Consider the following 21,833-nt stretch of genomic DNA (forward strand, 5'->3'; position numbering starts at 1 on the left):
CTCAAATTCACAGTGCTCCTCCTGCCTCAGCCTTCATTTTTCACTTTGTTTTGTTTTTAGAGGCAAGGTCTCCCTGCTTGGGAGGCAGTACCATGGGCCCTGGGTCTTCAGCTGGACTCACGCAGAACATTGCTGTGGGACTCAGGCCCTCAGCTGGAATCTTGGGTCTTTAGTGTGTGGACAGATTTCCTGTACTCTTTATATATGATTCTTGGGTGATTCATTATAAAATAATCTCATAAAATTTGTCCTATAGTCTATTGTTCCCCTTGCAAAACCCAAAACTGTGACAGGGGATTACAGGTACGTGCCACCACACCCAGCTGCCTCAAGCTTCTGAGGGCCAGAGTCACAGATGCATGGCATCAGCTGCAGGATTTCAATTCTTCTTTTCATTTTCACAGTGCCCGCCCTCACATGAGCTCTCTGAATAAGGGCACTGCTGGGCAGGGAGTCAGACACAAGTGTGTACGAAGGAAGAACTAAGGGTGGCGAGGGCTTTCTGCAAGGGCCTTCAAGTGTTATCATGACCACACACTCACAGAGGTCTCCCCTGCCCGGCACTGTGGACAGCATGGAGAATGGGGCAGAGTGCAATTCCTACCTCCACACCATGCCAGCCCTAGGGACCCCCACCTCTAGGCTTAGCCACCAGAGCAGGTCAGATGTGACAGGCCCTGTGGCTCACTGAAGCTGGTAGGCTTTATGGGAAAATCTGGGTAGGGAGGTTGTAGTGGGCTCAGGAGTCGGGAGCATCCTACCAAGACCAACCACCCTCTTCCTGCCATGGGGCAGGACCCAAGTGCTGTCAGTCCAGCAGGCAGAGAGGGTGCCACTGACTGGAGACCTTCTCCACCTAGGACAGACTCAGATGACACAGCCTTAACAGGTGGCAAGACAAGCTTGGCTCAGCCTGCGCCTAGTGTTTTGCTTGTGCCAGTCCCTTGGGAACTGATGGGGAAACTGAGGCTCAGAGAGCTGATTATTCATGGATTAGAAAACAGGTATCCTCAAGCAGGAGCAGGAGCCAGGGGTTTGATCCTCAGGCCTGCCGTGCCAGCCTCGCCCCCAGGGCACACTGAGATGGCAACTGAGACTGGGCATGGTGGCCTGTAATCCCAGCTCTTGGGAGGCTATAAACAGGTGCATCACTACAAATCCAATCTAGTAGTGAGACCCTGAACACCCTGTGGACTCTTCCCTAAAATACAAAAAAAAAAAAAAAGAAAAAAAAAGAAAGAAAGAAAAGAAAAGAAAAAGAAAAAGAAAGAATGAAAAAAAGAAAAGAAAAGAAAAAGAAAGAAAGAAAAAGAAAACGTGACCTGAGCCCAAGATTTTGCCCCTGGGTCGCAGTGGTCTGTCTCTGCAGCTCGGATGGTATCACACACTGTATCTCAAACACACCATTATGTATCTAAGTCAGATTACCATGCGTGAGGTCAAGAAGCCACCCGGTCCAAGCAGTCAGTGCCCTGGTCAAGGCTGCCTCAGGGGCCCTCTGCTAGGGTGGCTGCTTCACCAGGGCTGTAGGCCTGCCCTCTCCTGCCAGATCCACCCAGTTCCAAATAAAGATGACATGTTCTGTAGAGAGGAGCTGAAGAACTTGAAACAAAGGCCTAGACTCTCAGCCTTCTCTGCCATCAGGGTTCCAGGTTGTCACCACTGACTTCCCTACAGATCAGTGGCCCAGAAGTTGGTGCCAATGGCCTTGGGCTTCAGCAGGATGTGGGCAGACTCTGGGGCACCAGGCCTTCCAAGGCCTCTCTGTACCCAGCCTTGGGCTCATTCCTGCCTCTCCACCAGAGAAAGATGGGAGTGGGGCAGGTGTAGGGCCCTGCACCGGGAGGATGTCTCCTGTTCTACTCAATCCTAGACCCCAAATGCCAGGCTGGAACTGTGCCTGGGCATTCCGGAAGACTTCCAGCAGAGCCCCAGATTGGTTTGCACACCCTGGATTACACCTTCCTCAGAGCGCCCAGGCCCCATCCATGCTAGGGTGGGGTCCGCCCCTCCCCCCGTTTCTTCTCCGGCCTTGCCTTGTGGGGCTTTTGTTATTCAGAGCAGGGGCCGAGCTGCCTTCCCGGGGTCAGGCGGCCACTTTCAAACCCCCATGCGTTCAGCTCTCCGCTGGGTCCCGGGCGAGCCAGGTGCGCCGCAGAAGTTGGCGGGGAGCCAGCGGAGGGGGAAGGGAGCGGGAGGGTCCGGAGGGAGCTCGAGTTGGCCACTGCTTGGCAGGTTTAATAGGATCAGGTCGGTGTAATCCCATTTCAGCCATTGTCATGCGGCCGGCCGGGAGCCCGAGCTGGGGGTCCGGGCCCTTTAAGACAACGCGCGGCCACACCAGAGACGCCGCCGCATGACAAAGGGCGCTTGGGATCCAGTGGCGGGAAATAAAGAGATGAAGGCCTGGGGGTGGGTGCCCGCCAGCCCTGGCCTGCGCCCGGGCGCGCTCGCGCTCAAACCCTGGGTCTCTGGCTCTGACCTCCGCGCGTCTCTCGGGGCTCTGGGGCTCACAGTTCCCCAGCGCGACCTCCTGCTTCTGCCCCTCGCGGGGTACGGGTGCCGGACGGCTGGAGCAGAAGCGGGGTCTCTGAGCCCCGAATGCCGCTTGTTCCGGACAGGGGCTGGAGCCGGGCCGGACCGCAGCGGCGTCCGGGTTGGCTGGGCAGGAACGTGCTGGTGGGGGTCGGCGAGGGAGTTAAGCCATGCAATGGGGAGGGGGCGCTCGCAGTGCGTGGGGGTTGTTGGTGACGGCCACCAGAGGAGCACCGATCAGCCCCAGGGCTAGACTCAGCAGAAGCGCAAAGGCCAGTTTGTGGAGGAGGCTTGGGACGCAGAGGGGGGCGTCCCCGAGGCCCGGGCTCCGCGCGGTGACTGTAGGAGCGGCGGACAGAGTCCAGAGCCGAGCCAAGGGCGCAGACATGGACTGCAGCCCGGGAGTGAGGAGCAGAGTGCAGGGTCTCAGGGACAGAAACAGGCACCTGTGCATGGAGCCTCCTCGTCCCAAAGGCTTCAGCTGAAGGGAGCAGTGGGGTCGAGAGCTCGGCAACGCAGCTGGCAGGGTCCCCGGCGAGGAAGAGGGGCCGCGCTCTGCAGCGCGCCGCGGCCGGGCGTTTGGGGGTCCGCCAGTGGGATCCAACTCTTGGGTCTCACGGATCCGGAACGGGGAAAACTCGTCAAAAAGGGAAGGGAACTCGAGTAACCACACGCGCACTAACACTTCCAGGAGTTCCGCGCTCACACACACAGGCTCATCACCTAGAGACTCTGGGAAGGAAGGCGCCTCCTGGGACCTCTGGGGCAGAGCTAGACGTTCCAGCAGCTACCAGGGTAGGGGCACCCTGCTGTGACCATGAGCTGGAGACCAGGGCCTGGGCTTGCCTGGCTCAGGGCAGCCTGTGCGCCCTTGGGAACCCGGGTTGAATGCAGACCACACAGACAGAGCAGCACAACCGGTCACCCCGCCCCAGAAACAGGTCCTCCCCAGCTCCCATGCCCAGGTCTTGCCCTTACCCATCTGGCCCTGCACCTCCCTGGCTGTCACCAACCTGGTGTGCCTGTGGTGCTGGCGAGGCACTGGGCCCAGGAGTTTCTGCCACACCTGTCGAGGAGCCTGACCTTCCCCCAAAGCCACGAAGGGCGAGAGAGGCAGCTTAGGTCTCCCCTTCTAAACTGTTCAAATAGGCAATCAATTTTTATGATGTAATTTATAATTTATGCAGGTTGTCTTCATACATATGGTGTTGCTTTTGTATGTCGGGGTTTCAGGTGCTTTATTACTCCGATGGTGTGATTTGCATTCACGTTCGGTTACCAAGATCATATTTCTCCTGTTTACACCATAAGGACCTGAAATGAAGATTAATGCTGCCTCTCTTTGTCCAGGGCAGCCCAGTAAACCTCACAAATCCCAAATCCTAGCTGAGGCACAACCTGCTGGAGTTGTGGAAGGAAGGAGACCTGGGGCACCAGAGGCTGGTGCCGGACACCTGCTCTGGCTGTGTGCACCTGGGCAGCAGCCCAGGGTCTCAGGGACAGAAACAGGCACCTGTGCATGGAGCCTCCTCATCCCAAAGGCTTCAGCTGAAGGGAGCTGGCCGTTGAGCCACATGGTAGCCTAAGTCTGGCAGTTAAAGGAGAGGGCACAGAGGCCAGTTTAGCTTCCAGGGCTTCCGCCCACACACTGTACCCCACAGCCAGTCAGGACAGCCACGGGCAGAGATAGGAGCCAGTGATCACCTGCTCACCATGCCAGGAGGCCAGCAGGTCCCCAGGCTAGAGAGCATGAGGATATCACACAGCTCTGCACCAACCAGGCCACCAAATACAGCTGAAATGACGAAGCCAATTACACTGGGACAAATAGAAGCAAGAGGAGAAAGTGTTGAGCCCACAGAAAGGGGGCAGTGGAGGTCAGCTATGCTAGCCGCCACAGAGGCAGGGGAGTCCTGCGAGGCAAAGTCCAGCTGGGCCCCCCACCCCATCCCCATTTAGCTAGAAGAGGCTGGCAGGGTGAGCAGGCCTACACAGTCTTGAGGATTCCAACGCCCAACATCAGGCTTAGAGGCCTAGGCCATTTCTCTAGGAGGGTACGCCCACATCTGACTGGGGTGGGGGAGGAGGGTTCAAAGTATGCTTGGTTTCCCAAGGGGTGAAGCCCTCACTTCCCTTCCAGGGAAACAAGGACAGGGTCACACAGGTCAGATTGCTCTTCCTATGGCCCCCCTTGGACTTGTGCCTAGGTGAGAGGATCTGGGGTGCAGACAGCCCCCAGGCAGAACACTGCATGGGGGGAGGCTCAGGTCCAAGGTGCTGTGCGTAATTATTTGATCTGCAGATGTAAGTGGAATTTATTGTAACAACAAATATAGTGATGTCAAAACCCAACCTTGGATTAAAGCCGGCAGCCAAAGGGGAAGTGTATTAATTTCCAACAGCATCTCAGGCCAGAGCCTATTAGAACAAGCTATTCTTCAGGCCCCCCCATCAGAATTAATCATTGGGAGTTAATTTGAAGCTCAGACAAGTTGCTGTTAATTTAGTGCAGGGAGGACGGGATGGAATAAAAAGCTGAGGTGCTGGCCGAGCCTCGTGGGTCTCATTAATCAGCCAGCTGAGACGGCCTGGCTTGATTACAATTTGCAAAAAAATTCATTAGGGCCTGGGCGATTGACAATTTTTCTCTCTGCCCGTGATGTGACTCATTAGGCAGCCAAATGAAAGCCATGATGACGGCCATGATGACAGAGGCCATCAAGCGCTGCTTGTTTATCTTCTTTCCCTCGGCCTGTCTCCAGGGCTTCGGCTCGGCTGGCTCCTGGGCACCATCGCGCTTGGGGTCAGGAGCTGGAACAGCGTCCCTAGAAAGTCAGGACAGCCTGTGGCACCTCCCTGACCCTCTGCTCCTGGGTGTCCAAAGGGCCAGCTGCATGGCCGACAGGGATGGGCACTTGGACATGGGAGGGGGCTTCCCGAAGGTGGCTTCTGCTCCCTAGGGAGCTTCCAGTCACCTGTGCCATTCACCCCTGTCCTGGGTATCAGGAGAAGGCTGGTAGCAAGTATACCTGTTACAGTGGCAGTGCATGGGGGTGGGGGAGTGGGATGGTGGATGGGAGTCACTCTAGGAGCCCAGGGACCCAGAGCCTGTATGGCAGATCCGGTGCTACTAGAGTTGGAGGCCATAGGTGCCTCTTGTCCCCAGGCTGGAGTCTTTACCAAGAGCCATAGTCCCTTGGGAGTGTATCTGCAGCCCAAGGACAGACTAGTCCAGATGGGAATTGTGCAACGAGGAGAGGACAGCCTCACTGCAGGTCTCAAATGCTGTGGTGCAGGAGTGACCTGCGCTACCCCAGCAGAAGGTGACCACCAGGGACCAGGGCTATGGATCCATATCTCGGGCGGGATCTGTAGGGAGCAGCCAGGCCTTGAGGCCCAGGCTTTGAGACTGGGGGTGGGGAGTCGCCGCAGGTCCTGAACAGGCTGAAGCTTTCCAAGGACCAGCTGCTCCATTTCATTGTGTTAGGGGGTAAAAAACCCACCACCAAGGCTGGGACCATTCTCCACCACCGGAAATGTTCCTAAGGCGGCGCAAATTGACCTGGTCTTTACCCTGCCCCTGAGTTTGGGGCGGAGGCTTCGGTCCCCAGGCCTATTGGCCGTGGAGGGCGGTAGGGGAGTGTGGGGAGGAGGGTGCCGGGCTGTGAGCAATGCGAATAGTAGCGCCGGGTCCCCCTTCCTTGGGCCGAGAACCACGGCGAGCGCTCTGGGGGCCTTTGCAACCAGCGTCCAGGCCTCCTCCGTTCACTTGCAAAGCTCAGTTGGCTGCCCCGCCAGCTTCTCTTGCCCCTGAGGTTCCTGGTTTGGTGTCTGGGAGGGTTCCAGTTCACCGCGACTCTCGCGCTCCACGTTTCTGGGACACCCCGGCCTCTGCCTCCAGCGTGCCCAGACTGTCGCATCCTGCGGGGCACTTTGGTGCCCGAGAGCCTCGGGGCCCAGTGTGGGGTGCGAGGGCGAGCTTGCTTCCCACTTCTCCCGGACACGCCCCTTCTGCGCCCACTGAGGCGGGCGGCACCCAGAGCCCGGCGCTCACAACCCCAGCGGGCCATCGCACAGCGCCCCTTTCTAGGGAACCTGGCCTGCAGTGGGGCGGTGGTCGGGACCGCCCCTTCGACCCCGCCTTCAGGGGGAGGTGCCGGTCCCCGCCTCCGGGCGGAGGGCTGCCGGGAAGCCGGCTAGCCTGGCTGTGTTCCTGCTCCTGTCGGAAGCTAACGCCCCAGCCTGATTTATGGACCCTTGGCCCAGCCGGCAGCGATCGAGCCACGCTGCTTTTCGGGTCGCTGCTGTGGAAAAGGGAAAGCGCCTCTTCCCGGGCTGAAGTAGAGTTAGCACCCTAAAGTTTATACAAAGCCCGACACTGCCAACGCTCACTTTCCCTGCCCGGGCACCCCTCGCCTGCTCTGGACCAACATCGCCAGCCCCCTAGCTGTGCAAAAAGGGGCCGTGTTGGAGCCCTAAAAAGAAAAATGTGTTTTCTTAAACCCATCACCCCATTGGCGATCTTGTCTTCCAGTTCAAAGCCCGCCACGGTGCTGTGTGGCTACTGTCCCCAGGTCAGCTGGACTGCAGGTGCTGGGTGGCCCAGGCCCATCAAGTTCTGGACACAGCTAGGAGGCCCACCCAGGTACTGATCTTTGTTTTGGTTTTTTTGCTCCTTTTTATTATTCACGAGACTGAGATTGTTTAAATGCCATAACTTATAAGAAAATAAGCTACACTGGAATAAATTAAACACAGTGGAGACCTGCCTCAGACAGGAGGGGCAAGCCCAGGAAAGAAAGCCAGGCAAAATCAACGCAACGCAAAGTAAATTTCCAGGCTGCCCAACCACGGCTGCTCTGCAGTCAACTCAAAAGCCAAAAACAGAAGCAAAAGTTAAGTTTAAACCCCAGTGCTTGTTCTTGTGTTTCATGTTTACCTTTGGGAAAGTATGGAATGGTGACTGCTAAAGATGGCAGAGGACCTCGGAGGTTTTGCTTTCTTCTGGAATGTAAGTGGAGGATCTTACTAGATAACTTGGTCCTACAACTTTCAAAATACTGCAGCTGAGATCCAGTGTATATAGATCATCTATGTACAAAGTAGGAGAGTATAATAAATATTTAGTGTATCTTCAGGTGTGGCTGTAGCCCCTCTAAAGCAGTCGGTAAGCCTGTTTCGTGAGCACATTCTCAACTCGCTTGCGATGTCCACCTCTGGAACGTGACTCTGAGTTCTGTTTCAAACCTAACGCGGCCCACTGAGCTCTCCCTGGGGCTGGGGCTTCTCCAGACGGGTGCCAGGCCTGTGTGCCCTCGCAGGGCCTCAGGGCCGGGCCTGTTCCAGCTGCTGATGCTGACTTCTAATAGCGAACCTGCTGACGTGCACGGGGATGGGGACCACAATCTTGGGATTCCTGGAGGGCTCTCCTGTCTTGGAGTTGGCGTTGCCTGCCTTCACGCGTTTCCACTTGGCCCGGCGGTTCTGGAACCAGATTTTCACCTGCACCTCGCTGAGTTTGAGGGCGTGGGCGATCTGCGAGCGCTCGGTCAGGGAGAGGTACTTTTTGCAGTGGAACTCCTTCTCGAGCTCGAGTAGCTGCTCGCTGGTAAAGGCAGTCCGCCGCCGCCGGTTCTTACCCGTGGATGTGGTGCTGCCTGCCGCGCCGCTGTTCGGCGGGGTCTCCTCCAGTGGGTGACTGGAGTCTTCTTCCTTGTGAGCCGCCTGGCCCGTCAGATTGTCATCCGAGCTGTAGTCCACATCGCTCTCCAGCGAGAAGCTTTCCTCCTTGCCCTTCGGGTCATCTTCCACCTTTGACTCGTCTTTCCCTTGCCCTCGGACAGCCCCGACTGAAAGCAAAAACCAAACGGCGTTTTATTACCTTTCGCACACCGCCTTCCCGTCCCCTCCGCACCGCCGTCACGGGGCACCCCCACCCCCACTTGGTGGATTGTCTTTCTATGACATTAACACATTGTGATTTCCTGGCCTTTGAGGCGAGAGAAGGAGGGGGGAGCGTGAGAAAGCTCAAAGGAGAGGAGGAGACAGCACAGGCGACAGCCCTTTGCCCAGATCCATCACTCAAGGGGCCGCAAGGCCTCTGTGAGCTCAGCCTGGGCCGATGAAGAAGTAGCTGGATGCGGAGACTCCAGAGAGCGCCGCCTTTGTCCCCGGAGGTCCGGGCTGGGGGAGGATCGAGGGGTCGTTCCTGATCCCTCTTGCTCTCCCATCCCTCCAACAGCGAAAATTCAGAGAAGTTCAATTTCACCGCAGCGAGAATGGGAGTGCAAATACGCGCGGATAGCAGGTTGTATCTTTTTGGAAACGGATAATGTTGGCCACAGGGTCGTTTGGTAGCCTTAGGAGAAGTTACCACCATATAGCTCAACACACACACACACACACACACACACACACACACACGCACATACACACAGAGCATCTCAGGAATTCAGTTCTCCCGCGCAAGCAGCAAGCCCAGCGAACGGGTTTTCTAAGTGTGGGTGCTGCTGGGCACAAACACAGCTGAGCCGCACGACCCAAATGAACACCCCTTAAGGCTGCAATTGACCTGGATGCCAGGTCCCGGCGAGGGCCTTGGAGTCAGCCGAACGCACCACATCAGCAGCTGGCTGGGGGAGGGGACGCTAATGTCCCCATAGCGACCTCGCTATGGAGCTGTGTTAAATGCTCCCCCGGGGCTTCTCGGCAGGGCTAGGGCGGGCGCGCGGTCTTGCCCCCAGGGTCCCCGCGGGAATCGGGAGTTGGCCCGCCCCTGTGTCCCGGCTATGTGACCCCGACTCACCCAGTGACGCCTGCACTGCCTCAGCAGCCGAGAAGGACAGTAGCGAGCCCTCCTTGGCCAGAAAGCCCTTGCCGTCCTCCGCGTCGGCTTGTAGCGCTTCCGCCTTGTCGAAGTTGCCGCTGCCGGGCAGCGGCTGCGGTGCGAACTTGCGGGCGGCCGCCGCCTCCTGGTGCTGGGGCGACGCGGAGAAGCCGCCAGGCAGCGTGGCCATGAGCGTAGAGGTGAGCGCCATGCCCTGCGCCAGGCCCGAGCAGAAGCCGGTGGGTAGGCTGGGGATCTGGTGGTGCGGGTGCGCGGGCGGGAGCGCAGGCTGCAGCGCGGGCGGCGGTGGCGGCGGTGGCGGCAGGACCACGGGCCGGTAGGGCATGAACATGGGATAGCCAGTGTAGACGAAATGGCCGGGGCTGGGCTGCGGAGGGCTGCCGATCAGCGAGTCTATGCTGAAGGCGGTGCTACTCCCCAGCGGGCGCTGCATCATCATCAGCGACGGCGGGAACGCTGCGCTCATAGACGCGCTCGGGAGAGGCCAGGGAGAGGCGAAAAGTCCCCGCGCCGCGCCGCCGCCCGGAGCAGCCCCGGGATCGCCGGGCCAGGGCCGGGCGGGATCCGGAGAGCAGAAGCCGCTGCCCCTCAGTCCTGGGTCCGCTGCATGCCCGGGATCCGGGGTGTGTGCTGGGCGCGGGGCGAGGCCGTGCGCCCCGAAGTGGAGAGGGCGCCCGGGCCCGGGGAGCTCAGTGGAGCGCTGCCCGCCGCCTGCGTGTCGGAGCCTATGCGCGTCGCGTCCACGGCTCTCGCCCTGGCCAACGGCTGTGCGTGTGTTCGTCCGTCTGTCCCGCAGTCCGTCGCCTACCGCTGGAGAGCGCGCGAAGTCGGCGCACTTGTCTCTGGCGGGCGCCACCAGCACCTTTAAATCGCGCTCCTCTTTCTCATTCACATTTTGCCTGCTGCCCAGGCGAGCTCGCCTCACGTGGGGCCGAACGCCGCCGCCCATTGGCTGCGGGATAGAGGCGGGACGAACCGGAGACCCGCCCCCTCCACCCAGACTTGCTGCAAGCGGGCTGCGGGCGCCACCATAGGAGAGCGCGGGCCTGGAACCCGCAGCCTGGCAAGCAGACCGCTCCGAGCAAACTTGCAAAGGGCTGAGGGAACCTTCTGGGCTCGGACGCCAGGGCCCGGCATTCCCGAAAGGTGGCTTCCGGGCTCCCCTCGGGCGAGTATGGGCCGGGAGCGTTGCATTTCTTTTATATTTGCTATGAAACAAGCACGTCTGAGCTCATCTTGGTGCTGGGTGTTCCGACTGCGCCAGGGGTCCAGGCAAGATTCCCGGAGTTGGCTGCAGGGTGCAGCCCTTGCAGATCCGATCCCGGGGTGCGGGCCGGAGCTGTGGACCCTGCGGCCTCCGGGAACTGGTGGAGTCGCTCGCGGAGGGGCGGGAGGCTGCTGTCTCCCCGCCCCAGGCCGGGCAGGTCTCTCCCGTGAGCAATCCGTTCTCATTTTTCTTGACATTCTTAATCATCGCACCTATTCACCCACTTTGCAGACGCGGACCAAAATAACAACCACGATAATTATGATAATAAAGCCAGTCCTTTATCCGCTCCATCCTCAGGGAGGAAGGGGAGGGGTGCTCTGGCTCTGGATTGTATAACGTGAGATTATCCTGATGAAAGCTTTATGATGTTTGCTCAAATAAAAGCTGCGTTTTGTAAATAGGCGCTAATTAAGCACTTTGGGAACGGAGGGAGCACTCACCCCGGCGCCGGCGCCCAGTTTCCAGCAAGAGGAATCGAGGGCTCACGGTCCCCCTTTTGCCGACTGCTGAATGGAGCGGATCCCTCGAGATATTTCCCCTGTATTGGACAATGGTAACGACCCCAAGGTGGTGGAGCCAGGGAACTGGGGGAGGGATGGGGTAAAACTAGCGGTGCTCTTACACCCTGCTTCCCGTTTTTACAAACTTTTGGCTCCGGAGTTCCCCTTACGTACACGAACAGTTTCGTGGCACCGGTAGACGATACAAAGCTCACCAGCGCGCCGAGTTCCACACGCCTCCAGGGCCTTAGCTTCAATTTCCCCGGTGGTAGATGCCCTCCCCAAGCCGCCGGCAGCACCGGCCACGGAGGAGGGGAGGGCATTGTCACATCGGTCATTAGAAATCAGCTCACGCGGAGGAGCTAGTGGTTGGGGAGTTGGCCCGTGTTGGACGTGTGTTATGTATCACTTACAAGCACATTTAATTGGGAGATAAAGACAAATCGATCTTTATGAATTTATCGACCAGATTCTTTGAAGCCCTTTTTTCCGTTCTTTCTCTTTCTCTCAATCTAACCCCAAGGCTCCCCCAGGGGACGTCTTAATCCCAGACCTCGTCCTTAGCCAAGAGCTGGCCAGACGCCCACTGCCCACCCAGCGTGCCCAGCAGGTAAGAGCGAGGATGAGTCCTTGGAGCTCCGGGGCGCTGAGAAAACTTGCCGCCCCGCTGCCAACCTCCCGCCCCCCATCACCCGGACAAAGACATCTACAGCGCGTTTCCCCACTCCAGGCCGCAGTAATAGATGGCTTCGGCAGCAGGCGGTTTGAAAGGAATTCATTAGGGCGCTGCCTCTGTTGCCTGAACTCACTTGAACCCCAGACCCCAAGGTGGCTTTGGCAATGTAAGGAGAAATTTATTCCCCTGGGATCTGCGGGGAAGGAGGTGTTTGCCAAGTCTCCAAATGCTGTCCCTTCCTTCGCAGGCCCGCAGAAGAAGAAAAACACAAAAATCGAAGCCCAGGGCAAAGGGCTGGTTCTTTCCTGAGAATAATAAGTATTCTCTCTCATTAAGAGATAGTTGCCATGACGGTATCGGATGCCATTATCTTATTTTTTCTAATACTAAGAATAAATTCTTCCCTGATTCATATTGTTACCAGGAGGTTCCTGCCCTGCTCCTCACGTCAAACCCCGGCATTTTGCCTGGGCATCATTGCCAGCCACACTTATTTCACCACAAAAATATTGTCCTCGTGGCTTCCAGTTTCTGATCACCCGGACAGAAACAGGGATTCCTTTGATTCTTTTGGTGATGGTTCTCCCTGTTAAAGTTCAGCAAAAAGATTTAGGTTTGCTGAATGATAGCTACACCTGAAATAATTTGATGACATATTATTCACGTCCATAAATTGCCCTGAAAGTATTGACTGCAGGGGTTATAATACTAATCTTCTTTTATTAGTGAGTTCAGATAATTCTCATCAATATGAATTTTATTTACTAGTGTGCTTTTCTCGAGTGCAAGGCAATAATATTTTCTCATCTAACGCTTAACTGCTTAGAAAACGCCTGTTCCCATCATTAAAGGAACCTCGCATTTCGGCGGGATCAGCAGGACCTTTGGGGCGCCTCTGCCACCTGCAAAAGCGTTCAGAATGTGGAGACTACAGACATCCAATGCCAGGAGAGTCCTCGGTTCCTTGGACAGACTTATGGTCAGGGAGTGGCAGGTACAAGGTTTACCCATCATTTGGATTCCTACCTGCATGGCTCAAATGGAAGCATCCTGAGTGACTGGCCTCAGCCCAGGCTTCAAGGGAAAACCACCCGGTACATATCTTCGCAACTTGGCTGGAGGATCCCTGCCACCTCCAGTTGGGAAAAGAGCAGAAAAGGCCCAAAGTGGAGGCTTGGGGTCCTCTGTTACAGTCCACTTCCATAAACTCTTTTCCTTTTTTTCTGTGAAGCTTCTCTCCTATTGAAGATAGGAGCACTGCACTGCATGGATGCCAGACAAGTGCCAGGACACTACTGAGCCACTTACAATGTTCAGTAAATGAGTTGCTGCTCGGGTTGGTTCTACGCTTCCGGGCTGTCCCAGGCAATGTCAGCAGGCAGGTGTATGCAGGCTGAGAGTAAAATGTAAAACGCACCAGTAGATGAATATTCATGCGGCAAACTTTCCGTGGTTCCCAAGCCCAGACCCCTGGAGGAAGCACTTGCACCACGCACTTGGAGCACTGCTCTGGGGCCCAGGTCTCCGGCGACTCGGGAAACCTACAGGCCTCGTGGGCCAGCCTCTGCTGCCAGCTCCCTAGACCCCTTCTACTGGCTGGTTCCTCCAGCAACGGCTTGTTTTCATATCTAGGGATTTTGAGTGGCCGGGTCATTTGGTCATTGCTGAAGCACTCGTTCCTGGCAATAGTTGGGAAATAACTTGGGATGGGTTTTATTTGTGGAAGGGCAATTGGGATTCACACCCAGCTCACCCAGAATAGTGCCTCCCAAGCCTGAGATGCACTTACAAAGGGGTTTTTGTGTAAAATTCCCCATCAGACACACCAATTTGCAAGTAGCAGAAAGCATTGAAGCCTCATCTTTTAAAACTATTTTATTCAGCTTATTTTTTTTTTTTTTAAATCTGAAAGCTCAAAATAGACTCCATGTGGTTCTAAGTGAAGTCAGCCCTTGGCTGGCTTTGAAATAGCTCCTGCAATTATGTAAAAGAGCCATTCACCAACAGGACAGAATTAAAAGGGATCTCGCCCGCTCGGCTTTCTTTGCCAACCTCTCATGTTTGGCTTTTCAAAGCACTTCCAACACGATGTCTTTCTCCAGGACAAAAGGCAGAACAAAAAAAGTTCCCAAACTTGTAAATTGAACGTCAAGGGAACTTTAAACAATTTAAAGCCCATAAATAATGATAAAGGGGACTGGCAAAAAAGGCAAACCCATTCAATTAATAGAGTTTCCCAAGCAAAGATCAAGTGGTGTATAAAATAAAAGTCTTTGCTTTCTTTATTCTTCTTGACCGTGCACAAAGCAGGACGGGGGTTTTCTAAAGCACCCAGAAGAAGAAGCGCTGTGGGGCTGGGTGTGCGGCGCCGGTCTTGTGTAGCAAGTTTGCTTTCCCTGCACCCTCCAAGTAGCACAAGCAAAACAGCTGCCGTCCAGAGCTGCGAAGAGGAGGGGCTTCCCTTCCCAGTCCTTTTCTCCAGGGAGTTGGAAAATGCCCTTCTCTAGCCTGAAGGCCAGCAAGTGTGACCTTTCACACCTGTGCCACCCCCCAACACACACGTCCAGGCGCGGGACCCGGCATACCACACCAGCGTGACCAGCCAGGCCAGACCTCCTGGGACCTGGGGCGAGAGTGGCTGTGCCGTCTTCACGCGTGGGAACCCTGGAGTGTGCGAGTGGTCGAAGGATTGAGAACCCAGGCGCGCTATAAACTGTTGGAGCGCGAGGCTCCCCTGCATTCCACGCGGGGCTTGACTCCCCGGGTGGGGGCCCAGGCGCCCCGGGGCTTCGGCTGGAATCCTTTTTCGGAGCAGCTCTAGCAGTTGGGGCTCGGGAGTTGGTGACAGGTCGTCTACAAAGCTTGCGCTCGCCGTGCTCTCGTCTCCCCGGCAGCTCCTGGCCGGCACTGGGGAGGAGGAAGGCAGCGCGCTCTCCAGCCCTCGGGTGTCTGGCCCGGGATCCGGACTGGGAGCCGGGAGAGGGGAGGTGGGGGGGGGGAGAGGGGAGGCGCAGGTGGGCCTGCAGGCTCTGCCCAAGGGCTGCGGGGTGAGGGTGCCTGCGAGGAGGGGGCCCTGTTGCAGCGCTGATTTCCTCGCCGGGTCGGCCTCTGGAGGGCCCCGGGGCGCTGCTCACCTAGCTTTATCTCCTCCCACCTGCACTCTGGTATTCCAGCGACCCCATCTTTGGGGGACTTCAAACGCGCCCGGGTCACAGGACTCTGGGATTTCTTGCCCAGTACAGCGGCTTTGTTTGCGGGACTTCACAGACATGCAAATCCCCGTCCGGGGGGTAGCCCCGGTGCGCAAAGGGCGAGGAGGGGTGAGAAGGTGCCTGGCCCGGGCGAGAGGCCTCAGGGACGCCGCACAGCAGGCCTTCCAGGGAGCTGGAATCTGTTAGGGGTGGGCACCACGTCCTGTCCAGCTCCTCCTGGAAGCGACGGGCACCTCCGAAGGCCGGGACCGGACACTACGGAAGGAAGAAGCTCGGGCTGGGAGGGAGGGCTGGAGCACAGCGGTGAGCCCAAGATACTTCCGGCTCGCCAGGAGACTCTGGTAGGAAGAGGCGGGCCAAGGACCCCGCGCTTCTCTCCCCATGGAAATCTCTGCACCCCAAGGCCGGGGCTCAGCTACCATTGCCCGGGACCCAGCCCCCCACCAGCGTGTTGTCTTATAAAGAGGATGACTTGCCTGGGGCGCCTCTGTTTAACCCTTTGGAAAACGTGTGAGAAGGATGCCGAGGATGTGAGGCCAGTGCTCCACCACCACGGGGGCGCCCTTGGCGTTTGGACTTCTGCAGGACGGAGCCGCGACCTGTGCTAGTGGTTACTGAGTCGCTATTTGCTTGAGAAATATCTGCAAAGCAAGGCGCCAGTTTCATCTGGTTATTGTCCCTTCTAATAAGTAAATGTGACCCAGGAAGGATGTCACAAAACAGGGGAGGGCCCTGGGTATGAAGAGCAGGAACCGACACTGGCCCAGTGGAGAAGGAAATTTGGAATGTCCTCTCTCGCAATAAACCACCCAGCCAGAATACCCAGGCAAAGGTCCCTGTGAAAAGTGTGCCTAGATGCCCTGTGGTCTGGAAACCTCATGGCTGGCATGTCCCGAGCTACCCATGCTAGTTCCTCTGAGGTTGCCCCAAAGGACAGCTGGGACCGACCCTCTGGGAATGGTCCTCAGGGAAACCACATTAAATGACAGACTTCTCCAAGGAGAAAGAGGGGGAATGTGTGTTAATGGGGGGGGGGTCCCCATTCTACTAATGAACAAGAAAATGGAGACAGTAATGGATGCCAGCTGCTTTGCAAGAATCCTTCACTTAAAATAAGTGCAACTAAGTTGCAGAGTTAGGGACCACAAGGATGCTTATGCCAAGACTGCCAAAGGTAGGCACATTTCCATGCCAGAGGAGAGCCATAAGGTTGATCTTCATCTCTTCAGATACCAGAAGTGCAAAAGACCCAGAGCCAGAATGAGTGGCAGCTGGCCACAGGCCTTACGCTGCCTGCCCCCTCGGGCTCTAGGGACCTCACCTGCCCAGCCTCAAGGAGAAGAGGAGCTCAGGGTCTCACAAGACCCAGACATCTAGGCAATCCTGAAAGTGGCTCAGAGTTAGACCACATCCAGGACGTGTCCTCTGGGCTTCTGCCCTAAGGAGGTGGGGTCTAGAGCTCAGCGCAGGAAGGAGCCCTTACTTTGGTTTTGGCAATGGCTCCTTACATGCACAGCCCCTTCCGAGGGTGATCTCAGCAAGCACTGGCGTCTCAGCCTCAGAAGCAGAGAACTTTTGAGTTTCCTCTGTGATCTGAAAAGATACAGAGGGCTTGCTCTGAATGCCTTCGCTGCAGTTATGATGAATGCAGCTGTAGTACCCAGGCTTTGGGAGAAAGAGCAAACCAGGATCCAGGACAGAGAGCAGACTGAGCTGGCAAGGCGAGGCCAGCGAGCGAGCATCCTGCCAAGCTTGATGTGGAACACAGAGGGACTGGGGGCAAGGGAGGTAGGACGGGGGCTTCTTCAGGTAGGGTGGAAGGAACCCCCCCTGCTGTGACCCATGTGTCTCTAGAGGACACTTCTGTTTTTTCTCTCTCTCTCTCTCTCTCTCTCTCTCTCTCTCTCTCTCTCTCTCTCTCTTTCTTTCTTTCTTTCTTTCAGAGCTGGGCTGAACCGAAGGGCTTTATGGAGGGTAGATGAGGGTTCTATCACTAATCTAGACCCCAGGGAGTGAAATTTTTTTTCTCCAAATGATGGAGAAAAGGTGTTTTTGCATTGCTATGTAGCATTTGTTCTATGCATGACTTCAGAGCACACTGCAGAGGAAATTACTGGTGTGGACTCTGGGCCACTTCGCTGAAGCTCCTCCACGCCCCACACTGAGCCACCCCCTGCTCTACACAGGACACACAGTCACTCTCACTAGCAGAGGGGCACAGACTACTTCTGGGGACCCAGGATGTCAGTGGCCTGGTGTGGCCAGGCAGCAACAACACAGCAGGGGTGGGGCTGGAGCTCTGTGCAGGGGCCCTTCTGGTCCTTCTGCTGGTCAGGGCCAGAGGCAGGCCAGTTCCTCTCCATCTGAACAGACCAGAGAGACCAGAGGCCCTGGGCATGGTGACAGTGGTAAATGAGAATTTTTGGAAGGAGACACTGATCTTGGTGCCTCCCCAAACAAGACCACATCGGAGGGGTTCATTGAATTTAGAGACCATCCTGCTACATGCCATGTGGGGGCCTGCTGCCCTCCTTTTAAGCTCGCAGTGTTTTGGAGTCTCTGTCTCTCTCTGTTTCTGTCTCTGTCTCTCTGTCTCTGTCTCTCTCTGTCCCTGTCTCTGTCTCTCTCTCTCTCTCACACACACACATTCTCTTTCTATTATAATTTCTCCCTCTTCTTGAATTTCACAGCAGCAAGTGAACCCACAAACCTTAAGACATGAGGGACTTTTCAAAGTTCAACTTCATATTAACTAAAAACCAAAGTTCCCAATTTGGTTCCGTTAGTATATTGTCAATTATTTGGCAAGGTACACTGGGATGGAATGATTAAATAATTTATTGGTCAAGCCAACTTTTACATTATACATTTTTATTTTAATCACCTAACAAGGTTATCTCGAACCTGTAAACAGAATTCAAGTTAGATTTATCGACTTTTGTGAATTATAGAAAGAACAGCCAGAAACGGCTTTATTTAAGGCTTCAGAATTTCTAAGTATTAGGTTGAGAAGCACCGCGGGTTCGGCAGAGCGCCCTCTAGAGACCATGTAAGTAAAGGCATCTCCTAAGGGCCTGAGATCCGCGGCTGCAAGGAGCAGCGGCTGTGGGCTGCGGCTCTCCACGATCGGAAGGGTTCGGCGTCATTCTTTTTCATATCTATAGTTGGACAAGAAAAAAGAAGCCCCAATTTATTTTATTTGAAATATTTAGGCCCCAAAGGCAGCCCTTGTCACAACCTCAGTGACTGCATAAGATTTGGGGCGCGCTGGGAGAAAGTCGGCTTTGCCGTCCTTTGCCACCCCCAGAACCCTCCCGGCTCTGGTCCACCCCAGCAGGGCTCGGGACGCCCAGTAAACAACTCCTGATTCACATGCCCTCGGTGCGCCCGTGCTGTCCCGCGTCGGGGAGGTACATGCGGCGCGCCGCCGCGCGCTCAGAGTGGGTGACCCCCGAGCGCCGGCGCTGCCAAGGCACGCGGGCACTAAGCGCAAGGGGACTCGGGGGAGCAGCTCCCCGGAGACGGTCGCGCCCGGGTCCACGATCCCCGCCCCTCGAGCCAGGCGCTGGCGTCCCGGGCACTGCGCGTCACTACAGTGTCGTGTTGGCTACGGACGGACTCGGCGGAGGACCCGCGCACGGGTGCGCGCCCTTCGGGTGACGCGGGCACGCGCGCGCCTGCCTCGCCCCCCCCAACGCTGATTCGGGTCCGGCGCGCCCGCGTGACCCCGCCCACGCTCGAGGGCGCCCCCTGCCGGCCGAGGCGGGACGAGGGTGCAGGGCAGCGCAGCCGCGGCCAGAGAGGAGCGCCCCCAGGCGAAGCCCGGGAACCCATCTCGAACACGCCTGGCTTTCTGGGACAGGGCCGGCCACGCGCGCGCACCTTTACAGCTCTTTTCCCTTGGATTTCTCCTTTTTTTTTTTTTTTTTTTTTTTTTTAAATAAAGGCGCAAACATCCCGTTTTAATGCGACCCAATTATCCCGTTTGTGCAACTTAAAATGTTTCTCTTTAACTCATTTCAATCTAGTAAATACGCTTCAGCAAGTAGCTAATTTCTCGAAGAGCGCTTCGCCTCGTCATTTGCATATAAAACGCGTGGGGGGAGGGCTGCGCGCATTTCCGGGTGCAGCCAGCAGGCCCCCTCCTCCAAGCAGGCTGCTGGGGTTTGGCGGTGGGAAGGCAGAGGTTGGAATCTGCGACCGGCCCGGGGCAGGCGCGGCAGCCCCGGGGCTCGGGCTCCGAGGGGGGGCACCCCTGAGAATCCCCGGGCATTGGTATCCCGGGCAGGGACGCCCCCTGTGTGCCACTTGGCGGCGGGGGTCGGCGGGAGGCGCGTTTCTCCTCAAGTGCGTTTATTAATCGCGCCTGGAGATGGATGGACGAGGATCCAGGAGAGGAAACGCCGGGGCTCAGCTGAGCAACCTTCTGGCTTTAAATTCCGAATAAAAGTCTCAAATATTCCCGGGTCAGAGGGGCACCGTCTCATTAAAACCACTCTCGTCCTGAAACTGCAATGCAGACATTAAAGTGCAGTATTTTTCAATTAGAGCTGACGAATTCAATCAAAATTCCATAGATTAGGATGAAATGAGGCATGGGTCATTTACAGGGGAATTTAATTGCCGAGCCATTAGACAAATAGTATATTTGCCATTCCCGCGTTATCCATCATTTTCGACATCAATACCGGCCCGCATCTCTGCGTCCCACGGCCGCCCGGCGTCGGCTGTAAACACTCCCTTCCCCGTATCTCCTGATTATATCTGATTTCATTTAGGGCCATGGGGGATTATAAATGTTCACGCAATCAAGTTCATTAGGGCTTCAAATCGCATTTCTGATTGGGATCGCTCCGCTGTCCTCCGAGCGCCTTTCAAACCCCGTGCGGAGGCTCTCGCCAGCGGCCTTTTGGATTCAGAGATCTGGGTCTTTTGTCTTTGGATGCCCGCCCAGCCGCCTCCTTCAGGGGGGAGCACCCCGAACCCCTCAAGCTCCGCTCTATTGCAGATTCCAGTGCTGGCCCTCAATGCTGCAGACTTCGAGGCATGAGCCTGAGTGCAAAGCCACGCGCGTTGGCGGGTCGCGCGTGGGTACCGCTTCCGCGTCCCCGCCCCCCAGCCCTGCGCCTCGGGAACTGCTGGAGCCGGGCCTGGAGTCCCAGCCGCTTCGCCCTGGGGGTTGACCCTGCGGACGCTTCCCTGGCTGGCCTCTCCCCCCATGACCCTGGTGGGGGCGATAACCAGCGAGCCTTCCCTTTTCCTAGCAAGAGACAAAGGCGGAGGCTCCCGATAGGAAGGGCTCAAGACATCCCTTCCAGCGCAGTTGAAAAATAATAGCTTAATATTAACTGCTTCTCATAAAAATATACTTTCACAGAGATACAGTTACAAGAAGAAAACCCTCATTTTGTCCTGGTACTCCGCGTTCATCGCTGTTAGCTGCCTCAGTAATTTAATTGGAATAGAACGTGAGAAATGTGTCATTTTTGAAGAATTTATGCTTCACTTCCTAGAAATCTCATTGTGTTAACTAGGAGCCTACTGCGTTCTGTTTGGAACCCCATAATCACATTTTTATGTGTCTGCATTATGCTTTAATGTGACCTCCTGTCTTAGCAGATTAAAAGAAAAATGTTCTCTTTCCGTAAGATCTGCGTGGAGCTTGGGCTCACATCGCAGAGGCAAACCTGGTGTCGCCCAAATTTACCAACTTTTTTTGGAAAAGCAGACACGAAAGGGAACAAACCTACCAAATGAATAATTACACACCAAATTAAAGCCCTGCATTAAACACTGGCGACAGCAAAGACTGCGTCCTCAATCATGTTTATTGCTTACAAATTGCATTACAAAGAAATCTACTCTTTTTATTGGAGTGATTAAGCCCAGTGTTAGGACTGTAGAAATACCATTCGGGAAGATTAGATGAAGGCTACAAACCGGCTAAGCTATACTGCAACGGCAAATGTGTAATTTTGTTAAAGAACAGTTTAACTCAGAGATGAGGATTGGATTGTATTATGGCACCATAAAAGAGTCAACTGAAAATTATATTTATTTATACACACGTTGTCTATAAAATGCACATATTTAATACAAAAGGAAGCAAGCAATTCCATAATCAATATTTTAATTACTGAATTTTTGGATTATGGCAGCACGATTCCGTGTGACACTTTACAGACCTGCGGTGTTTCTGTGCTCTCTCTTCCCTTGAAGGGGGAACTGTTTTTCTTTCTCCGGACAGAGGAGGTTGGACAGCGAGGGCGAGACCGTTTGTTACTGGCGCCACCTGCAGGACTCGAAGAGAAGGCATTTTGACTCCTGGGCCGCTTCCTGAGGGCGGGAGTTCTTGCCGATGGCTTCTCTTCGGCAGTTCAGTGACATTTATCTCTGCTTTGGCACAGGAAGATGGTAACAATTTTAAATTAAGCCCTGGAGTTTGAAAAGTAGTTCACCATTGTCTAGCTATGCCTAACTCCTAGAAATAATGTGGATTGTGGTTCTAGTTGCAACTCTGGGGCTTCTAAAAATCTCTGCTGCACATAGAAAATTTGAGGAAAGGAATAATTTATCCTTGAAATAACGGAATAAAAGGGGCAATAATCTTGGCTTATCACCTCATCCCGAGCCAGTCCGTAAGAGACGGCAGAGCACTTAGCCCTGGAAATTGAGGTGATTAAGCATTTTCATAGACACTCTTGGCAGGCAGGAGGGGTGCGGCCGGCCTGTGTACTGCACCACTTCACAGGGGCTGAGTGTTCTGTGCTCGGGCTCAACACAGGCGCACCAG

At 55.7% G+C, this 21,833-nt stretch overlaps 2 protein-coding genes across 5 annotated transcripts in view; both read right to left on the reverse strand.

Moving 5' to 3' along the window:
* Positions 1 to 7,207: 7,207 nt before the first annotated feature.
* On the reverse strand, positions 7,208 to 9,884 carry Gbx2 (gastrulation brain homeobox 2). Its single transcript, XM_004637338.2, has 2 exons — positions 9,341 to 9,884; positions 7,208 to 8,384 (listed from the first exon to the last, which is right to left on the reverse strand). The coding sequence occupies exons 1-2, from the start codon at positions 9,846 to 9,848 to the stop codon at positions 7,861 to 7,863; spliced, it is 1,032 nt and encodes a 343-aa protein (XP_004637395.1). The 5' UTR covers positions 9,849 to 9,884; the 3' UTR covers positions 7,208 to 7,860.
* An 8,228-nt stretch (positions 9,885 to 18,112) lies between these two features.
* Asb18 (ankyrin repeat and SOCS box containing 18) overlaps positions 18,113 to 21,833 on the reverse strand; it is a 61,612-nt gene continuing 57,891 nt past the window's right edge. For 2 of the 4 annotated variants that reach the window (XM_023722188.1, XM_023722192.1), the window contains one exon: positions 18,113 to 18,198. In XM_023722188.1, coding sequence (XP_023577956.1) covers positions 18,193 to 18,198 — 6 coding nt within the window. In that variant the 3' untranslated portion in view covers positions 18,113 to 18,192. Of the gene's footprint in view, positions 18,199 to 21,077; positions 21,437 to 21,833 lie in introns of those variants that run through there. The other 2 variants (XM_023722187.1, XM_023722191.1) reach the window with 1 other exon arrangement.

The sequence above is a fragment of the Octodon degus genome, unplaced genomic scaffold (genome assembly GCF_000260255.1).
Source record: "Octodon degus isolate 3935 unplaced genomic scaffold, OctDeg1.0 scaffold00089, whole genome shotgun sequence".
NCBI lineage: Eukaryota > Metazoa > Chordata > Mammalia > Rodentia > Octodontidae > Octodon > Octodon degus.

Excerpts from the sequence above, each read along its gene's own strand:
- Gbx2 (XM_004637338.2), bottom strand. The coding sequence starts at position 9,848 with ATGAGCGCAGCGTTCCCGCCGTCGCTGATGATGATGCAGCGCCCGCTG. Across the intron at positions 8,385-9,340 it reads GGCAGTGCAGGCGTCACTGG|TCGGGGCTGTCCGAGGGCAA; the intron begins GTGAGTCGGGGT and ends TTTTGCTTTCAG.